We start from the raw sequence: 8,319 nt of genomic DNA on the forward strand, positions 1-8,319 counted from the left end.
ACTCCTATAGCTGCATACGCAATCGCCGGGTCTACCCTCACCTCACGGGCTGTGTAATTGCAGAAGGCAGCTCACCACACCTTCTCAAGGGCAGAGAGGGACAGGCAATCAAACGCTGGCTCAGCTCCAATCCCGACAATGTTTAAAAAGGAAACGTAAGGTCAAACAGTGTCTGCGGAAAGAGGAACATTCCACATTTTGGATCTACTGGGAAAGAGACACAAAATAGTGTTCATTGTGATGGATGCATCAAGGCAACTGCTCTGCCCGTAACCGCAAGAATTGTGGACACAGCCCAGCACGAAAAGCAGCCTCGCGTCCAAGGACTCTGTTTACTTTTCGCTACTGGTAAAGCAGCCAACATAATCAAAGACCCCACCCACCCCGTCAGGCAGAAGATACAAAAGATGCGTTGGCTGCTTCGAGGGGTAAAACACTCCGGTGGTTAAAGTTAGACCTTGCTCAGAGTCCTCGTATTACTCTGCAATTCGTCCTCCTGTTCCTATCCCCCTGGGGGAGATGCTGATACCACGCTGCAGTTCCCACTCCTGTCCGCACCTCCCCAGGGGCGCTGGTATGCCTCTGCAAGTCCTGCTGTCCGCCTTCCCCCGCCCCTCCGGTGTCGCTCTGCAGTCCTCGATTATTGTGGTGGGGCGGGCCTGTTACCACGGGAAGCACTTCCGGTGCGATGGCGCAGGCGGTGAATGTGGCCGATCTGCCGCTGCAGCAGTTGGAGGCGCTGAGGGGGCAATTAGAGCAGGTAATGAGGGTAAATATGGGTTATAGTGGGCAATACTGGGGTATGGTGTGTTCTTGGGGGTGATAGGTAGGGACATAGGAGACGCCGAAAATCAGTTAGAGCAGGTATAATGGGGGGTATAGCGGTACTGTAGCGCGATTACAGTCGAGTAAATTAGGATTTAATTGGGATATAGTCGGTTATATTGGGGTAATAGTGATAAAAAATATGGGTATATAGTTGGATGCAAAGGAGAGGAGGCGCTGAGGGGTAAGAGCATGTAGTGGGGGTTATAGAGGACAATAGTGTGGTGTAGAGGAGAGGGAGGTATGAGACTGAAGCAGGTCGGGGAGTATAGGGCATTTGGGTGTTGTGGGGTAATAGTTGGGATAGGGACAGGGAGAGGAGCCGAGGGTGCAACTGGAGCGGGTGTACGGGTAACACTGAGGTACTGTGGTATCGGGATGTGTGTGGGGTATCAAGGTGTGTAAGGTGGGGTATCGTGGGGAGAGAGCACTGAGCAGCCAATTGGAGCACGTGTTTGCTAAATGTGGTTTATAGTGGAGTAACTAGAAGCAAGTTTGTTATCACTGACTTGTGTATGTGTGTGTATATGTCAGCCGACCGAGTGAAACAGTTTCTGCTGACAGGAGAAGGAGCAAAGGCGGGTTACTGGTGCCTTGAAACCAGTCGCTTCAGGCAGATGGGGCTTGTCAGCCGTGGTTGGCAGCTCATCTAGAAAGAAACCTCTGATTTCAAACCTCTGCTAGCTTGCAGCTATACCCACTCATGGGGAAGGCTTCTCGACTAAACCCCGAGGAAAAATCCAGAGCTGGAGTCCCTAAGGCCCAATGTTGAGTTCAACACTGACTGGCAACTCCTGCGACTCTGCTGGTGCCAAACTGTTCCTTTGGGTTCATTAGCTGCGTGGAAAGGGGGAGCTTGCTCTCTATATCATACTGCCCTGGGGCGCAACATCCATGGTCAGCTCTGACATGCAGAGGTCCTCATTATATATACATGTGCAAAAACAGGGAAAATAGAGTGAGCTAGTGTTCATGGGTTCATTGTCTATTCAGAAATTTGATGGTAGTAATGATAAGTCCTGGGTGATGGGGGTCCTTAATGATGGATGCTGCCTTTTGAAGATGTCCCCGATGCTGGGGAGGCTAGTGCCCATGATGGAGCTGGCTGAGTTTGCAACTTTCTGCAGCTTTTTTCCAATTCTGTACAGTGGTTTCTCTGTACCAGATGGTGATGCAAATAGTTAGAGTGCTCTCCAATGTACATCTGCAGAAATTTGCTAGAATATTTGGTGACATATCAAATCTTCTCAAACTCCTAATGCTGGTGTGCCTTCTTCATAATTGCATCAAAATGTTGGGCCCAGAATAGATCTTCAGAGATGTTGACACCCAGGAAAAACTGCTCACCCTTTCCACTGCTGACCACTCGATGAGGACTGGTGTGTGTTCCCTCGATTTCCCCTTCCTGAAGTCCACAATCAGTCAGTGGGGAGGAGATGTTATTTTGGATCCACAGACTGTGGTCTCCCGATGAGAGAGTCAAGGATCCAGTTGCAGAGGGAGGTACAGAGGCCCAGGTTTTGGAGCTTGTTGGTCAGTACTGATGGGGTGTTGAGCGCTGAGCTGTAGTCAATGAACAGCAGTCTGATGTAGATATTGCTGTTGATCAGGTGACCCAAGGCTGAGTGGAGAGCCAGTGAGATTGAATGCTTCACCCCATACTGGGCCCTAAACCGCTGACAGCAGCCCTCCAGAGTCCTCGGTCCTGGTTCAGTCTTAGGTGAAGATCCTTCTCTTCGGTGCCTCTGGTGGCATTTCTGTAGCTTGGGCTTGCTAACCCTCTGCCGTTTGCAGTCAGACGTGGAACCGTCCACAGTGGAGTTGAGATTGCATCCACTCCATACTATTGTGGCGGTACAGGGGTAGGGAGGTGCTGAGGGGCCATTTAGAGCAGGTGTAAGGGTTACAAGGGGTTATGGTGGGTATAATGGGGTGTGGGAGGCACCGAGTGGGCAACTGGAGCAGGTAATGTGGGCAAATGCGGGTTGTTGAGATGTACAGGGGGTAATAGTGGGTGCAGGAATAGGGGATGTGAGGGGACAACTGGACCAGATCAGTGGGATAGGTGTAGGACGTGGGGTGGGGTGGGGTGGGGTAGGAGGGTTGGGTGCTTTATTTTTCACGTGCATTGAAAAATCCAGTGAAGCGCATCAAATCAGGGTGACGGGTGGGGAGAAAGGGAGGTGGCTAAGGACAAGGCCCCCTTCCCACCCCCACCCCACCTACAGCATCACCTCTCACACCCTCTCCCTCTTTCTCCATGCTACAGGAAACGGAATTCCTCACCTCATCCATCCAGCAGCTAAAACTGGTACAGAGCAAGTATGTGGAGTCGCAGGAGAGTCTGAACAAGCTCAGCCCAGACAACACTGGTGAGCTCTCCCCACCGCAGTCTCCCTGCACTCTAACCCAGGCACTGTATGGCAGGTTCTCTCTCTGTCTCTGCTCCCCACCTCTCTCTCTTATATACTATTTAACACATTCTCTCCCCCTCCCTCCTCCACTCTCTGCACCCTGCCTCTACCACTTCCCCCCCCATTTCAATCTCCCTCTCTCACTCAAACACAGTCAGCCCTTACCCAACATACTGTATGTGACACAGTCTCTCTCTCTCTCTCTCTCTCTCCCCCCCAGGTAAGGATGTGCTGGTGCCTTTGACAAGTTCTGTATCCTTTTCTCACTTGGCCACTTTCGGGAAGGTGGCCTAAGTGGTTCTGCTCTCTCCTTGTCGGCTTCCCGCTTCCCTCCCTCCCCCTCACCCACACCCTCCCTCAGTCCCCCCCCTCGCTCCCTCCCACAATTGAGTCCCCTCCTTTTCCCTTCCTTTGTTCTCCCACTCCCCCCTCCCTCTCACCTCTCCACCTCCCTTCGTCCCACCACAACACCCTCCTTCCGCTCCTCCCTCTCTGAGAAGGACCCCCTTTCCTTGACCGGCGCCCAGATGTATGTCCCTGGGAAGCTGCAGGACGTGAACGTCGTGTTACTGGACATCGGCACCGGTTACTATGTGGAGAAGGTCAGTGTCTCCCTCCCTTACAGGGCATTATGTGGAAGGCGGGAGGCAGTGGTGGTGACTGGGTGTGAGAGCGAGGGTTGGGAGGTGTTGGGGGGAGATTGAGTGTAGGTGGGCGAGTGGAAATGGGAGAGGGAACATTGTGGAGGGGGTGGATGGGATGTGGGTGAGAAGGAGGAGGATTAAAAGGGACCTGAGGGCTGTTTCCCAACACAGAGTGAGTGATATCCAGAAGGTGCTGCCAGAGCAGAGTGTTTGATGGGCATTTTGACATCTCAACAGAGGGGGGCAGGGTGGGTGGTGTTGGAGGTAAGAGGTTAATATGGACAAGGGGGTCCAAAGGGACAGTTTCTATGATGCCCCACCCTCTAACCCTGGGCTGATCTCCCCTCTCTCACAGGGGATTACGGAGGCACGAGCATTCTTCAACAGGAAATTGGAGTTCCTCACCAAGCAGATCGAGAAGGTGCAGCCAGCCCTGCAGGAGAAGTACACTGTGAAGCAGGGTAAGGTGGAGAAGGCATGGAGACAGCATGGAGGGAGAGGAGGGCGTGAATTTGATGAGTGGGGAGGAGCTATTTTTTTTTTATCCCTCTCTTTCCCCACCCCCCACTCCACCCTCTCAACCCTCTTCCCCCCCCCCCCACCCCTCATCCCTCCCCCCCCACCCCTTCCACTGACACCTGTCCTGACTGGGTCTCTCTCTCTTCCAGCCGTGGTGGAGATGTTGAACCAGAAGATCCAGCATATGGCAGCACTCAACCCCCACTCCGGCACGGCCAAGGCCTGAACTTGTCCCACATCCTGACCCTGTTTGACTTCCCCTCCCTCATAACCTGTTACTCTTAGCCTGACCCCATGACTGCCCTCCAGTCACCCACTAACACACCCCCCCAACCCAGTCACCCGCAGCCTGAACCCGTGATCCATCACGGAGACCTGGTAGTCCGTGAACCTGTGACCTCCTTCCCTCCCACCCCACCCCACCCCACCCACACACACAAAACCACTGACCCAGTCACGGTCAGCGTGGCTCTAACCCCCATCAGCCTCAGCCTGAGCATGTGACCCCCCCCCAATGACCTAGTCAGCCTGAGCCCATTACCCCATGACCCAGTAACCCTCAGAATGACCTTGTGAACCAGTCACCTTCAGCCTGACCCCCTTGAACCCCCGTGACCCAATCACCTTTGGCGTAACTCTGTGACTTGGTTACCTTTGCCATGACTTGGTCATACTTCCCACGACCTTCAGCCCGGCCAAAGGAATATTCCTCCTCGTGACCCAGTTCAGCTGAGCCTCACCGGCTGGGACCATGTTCGGCGGTGTGTGCGTGCGTGCCTGGACCCCACCCTCTCCTCATCGTATGGTGTTTGAGTTTTTATTAAAGTGTTTCAGGTTTCAGCCAGCCAATAGTCTGGGTGTCCTTTCTCGCAGGAGTGGAGATTGTGGGAGGGGTGCTAGTGTTATGGGTTATACTCCTCTCTTCCCCCTAACACCCCACAGGTCTCACCTCTCATCTGCACGCTGGGGAGACAATTCACCCCACAGGGAGATTCATGAGAATGATTTTCTGAAAGGATTAACATATGGGGAGCATTTGATGGGTCTAGGCCTGTACTCGCTGGAGTTTAGAAGAATAGGGGAGGGGGAATTTAATTTAAACCTATTGAATATTGAAAGGAGTAGTTGAGTGGATGAAGAGTGGACGTTTCCTATTGTGGGAGAGTCTGGAACCAGAGGGCACAGCCTCAGAATAGAGAGATGTCCCTTTGGAACAGAGATGAGGTGGAATTTCTTGGCCAGAGGGTGGTGAATCTGTGGAGGTCAAGTCACTGGTTGTATTTAAGTGGAGATTGATAGGCTTTTGATTATCAGGGCATCAAAGGTTATGGGGAGCAGGCAGGGGAGTGGGGTTGAGAGGGGTAATAGATCAGGCTGAAGGGCCTGTATTCTGCTGTTTGTTCTTGCACAGAACCAAGCCCTTCAGCCCAACTCGTCCTTGCCAACCCTGTTGCCTGAGTCCCAATTGCCCACATTTAGCGGACAGTCCTTGAACCTCTCCTTTCTGTGTCGCTATCGAGATAGCTTATAAATGTAGCTAATGTACCTGTCCAGACTACTATTTTTGGCGGCTTGTTCCAAACACTACCACCTCTGCCCTCTTGATTTTAGCCCCTCCCTTGCTCCCTGGGAATTTCACACTATAGATTTTCCTCATGACTTTGTATACTTGTGTCAGATTGCCCCTCAGTCACCTACCAACTTGTCCAACCTCAGTCTCTCCAGGCAGTAAACCTGATTCTGATATTTCTGGCACCTCATTCTATATCTATCCAGAGAGATGTGACACAGCTCAGCACATCACAGAAACCAGCCTCCCCTCCACGGACTCTGTCTACACTTCTCACTGCTCAGTGAAGCAGCCAGAATAACCAAAGACCCCGCCCACCCTGGTTTTTCTCTTCTTTTCCCTGCTATTGGGCAGAAGATACAAAAGCCTGAAAGCACACACTTCCAGACTCGAGGACAGATTCTACCCCACTGTTATCAGATCATTAAATGGTCCCGTAGTACAATAAGGATTCTTACCCCCCAATCTACTTCATCATTTTTATCACCAAGATATGTGGTGAGTTTATTGTTTTGCAGCAGCAGAACAGTTCAAGACATTAAAAAAATCAGTCTGTTACAAACAAAAAAATGGTTCAACAGAGGAATAATGAGGTAGTGTTCATGGGTTCAATATCCATTCAGAAGTCTAATGGTGGGGAAGAAGCTGTTCCTGAATCGAGTGTGGGTCTTCAGGGTCCTGTACCTCCTCCCTGATGGTAGTAATGAGAAGAGGGCAAGTCCTGGGTGGTGAGGGTCCTCAGTGATGGATGCTGCCTGCTTGAGGCACCACCTCTTGCTGATGGTGGGACGGGTTGTGCCTGCGATGGAGCTGACTAAAGACTGATTTATACTTCTGTGTCAAAGGGACGCCATAACCTCCGCGCGTTGTGAGCATTTATAATTGTACGTTGGTGTGTCTGCGTCGCTCTGCAATTCGGGCACGTCACGCATGCGCATACATCTGCCTGCGGAAGGCTTCATGGTAGTCTTTCTCGGGGTAAACAAGTTTAAAGCGAGTGTCTTTTTTTGTAAAAGCGAAATGTGTCCTCCATAATTTCAGAGGTGTGTAAAGCTTTATGGAAAGCATTGCAGCCAGAATTCCTTCCCTGCCCTTCAGTCGCCCAATAGGAAGCTATTGCAGCGTAGGAGGAAAGGTGATGCTACCAGGCGGACCAATCACAGTTGTTGCGGTCTGCGTTGCCGCGACGCATAGTTACATTTTGGGAGAGGTGCGCGTCAGGCTACGGTGTAGGGATCTGCGTAGAGTTCGTGGCGCCTAATCACGACCGGAATATCGGTGATAAGTGGCTAATACACTCAATTTCGTTTCTAAAAGGGTTTATCTAACGAATTGAATATTAAACACACAGTGAATATTTTCCTCGCATGAATATAGTGATAAGTCAATTATCAGGGAGGACAGGGGAGCTTGAAGTAAGTGTTGAACGAACTCCCAGTAGAAGTGGTAGAGGCAGGTTCGATATTATCATTTAAAGAAAGATTGGATAGGTATATGGACAGGAAAGGAATGGAGGGTTATGGGCTGAGTGCAGGTCGGTGGGACTAGGTGAGAGTAGCGTTCGACACGGACTAGAAGGGCAGGGATGACCTGTTTCCGTGCTGTAATTGTTATATGGTTATATAAGTCATTTATAAGTCAATAGCATCATAACATTTTAAGTAAAGTTTGGAAATTAAACACACAGCACATATTTTCCCCGTATTAACATATAAAATCATTGTAACACACCAATATCGCTGAATCAGTGGGAGCCCTGGGCTTGTTTCCCTGCAACAAGACGGTGCCATCGAAGTGTAATGAGAGACAGCGATACTCGAAGGGCGTTCCTTATGTCCAGTCGATTCCGCAATTTAGTTTTCGTTGTATTCATTGCAGAGATATGTTGGAAATGGAAGCACCGTTTTCAGTGCTTTCGCATCTATCTCAGGATATTTAGCCTTGACTTTGATCCAGAATGCCGGCAGAGATGTTATGTCAAACATACTTTTCAGCCCGCCGTCAGTTGCAAGCTCGAGGAGTTGATCTCCTTCCCGCGCTGACATAGATGACGCGCGAGCAATGACCTCACGTGCGTAATGACCTCGCGTGCGTTCAAGTTCAACAGTGCGTGTGACAGGGAATGAGGAAAGGTGCAGCTGACTCATAGCATTTCCTCGCGGCCCGTCAGGGAATGAGGAAAAGTGCTGCTGACTCATATCGCCAAATCATATCGTTTCCTCGCGGCCCGGTAGCACATGCTTTGCGGCCCAGTGGTTGGGGATCACTGCTGTAAAGAGTCAACAAATTGCAAATACAGAGAAAAAATAAATAAATAAGCAATAAATATTGAGAACATGTGATGAAG

General features: G+C 50.8%; 1 protein-coding gene across 1 annotated transcript; it reads left to right on the forward strand.

The window, feature by feature from the left end:
• Positions 1 to 654: 654 nt before the first annotated feature.
• Positions 655 to 5,246, forward strand: pfdn5 (prefoldin 5). Its single transcript, XM_072248853.1, has 6 exons — positions 655 to 760; positions 3,095 to 3,197; positions 3,460 to 3,491; positions 3,767 to 3,841; positions 4,239 to 4,344; positions 4,552 to 5,246. Exons 1-6 carry the CDS (start codon positions 689 to 691, stop codon positions 4,626 to 4,628), a joined length of 465 nt encoding a protein of 154 aa, XP_072104954.1. The 5' UTR covers positions 655 to 688; the 3' UTR covers positions 4,629 to 5,246.
• Positions 5,247 to 8,319: the final 3,073 nt, after the last annotated feature.

The sequence above is a fragment of the Mobula birostris genome, chromosome X (assembly GCF_030028105.1).
Source record: "Mobula birostris isolate sMobBir1 chromosome X, sMobBir1.hap1, whole genome shotgun sequence".
NCBI lineage: Eukaryota > Metazoa > Chordata > Chondrichthyes > Myliobatiformes > Myliobatidae > Mobula > Mobula birostris.

Coding starts and splice junctions, on each gene's coding strand:
- pfdn5 (XM_072248853.1), top strand. CDS start 689: ATGGCGCAGGCGGTGAATGTGGCCGATCTGCCGCTGCAGCAGTTGGAG. Junction 3,492..3,766: donor TGGTGCCTTTGACAAGTTCT/GTATCCTTTTCT, acceptor ACCGGCGCCCAG/ATGTATGTCCCTGGGAAGCT. Junction 3,842..4,238: donor CCGGTTACTATGTGGAGAAG/GTCAGTGTCTCC, acceptor CCTCTCTCACAG/GGGATTACGGAGGCACGAGC.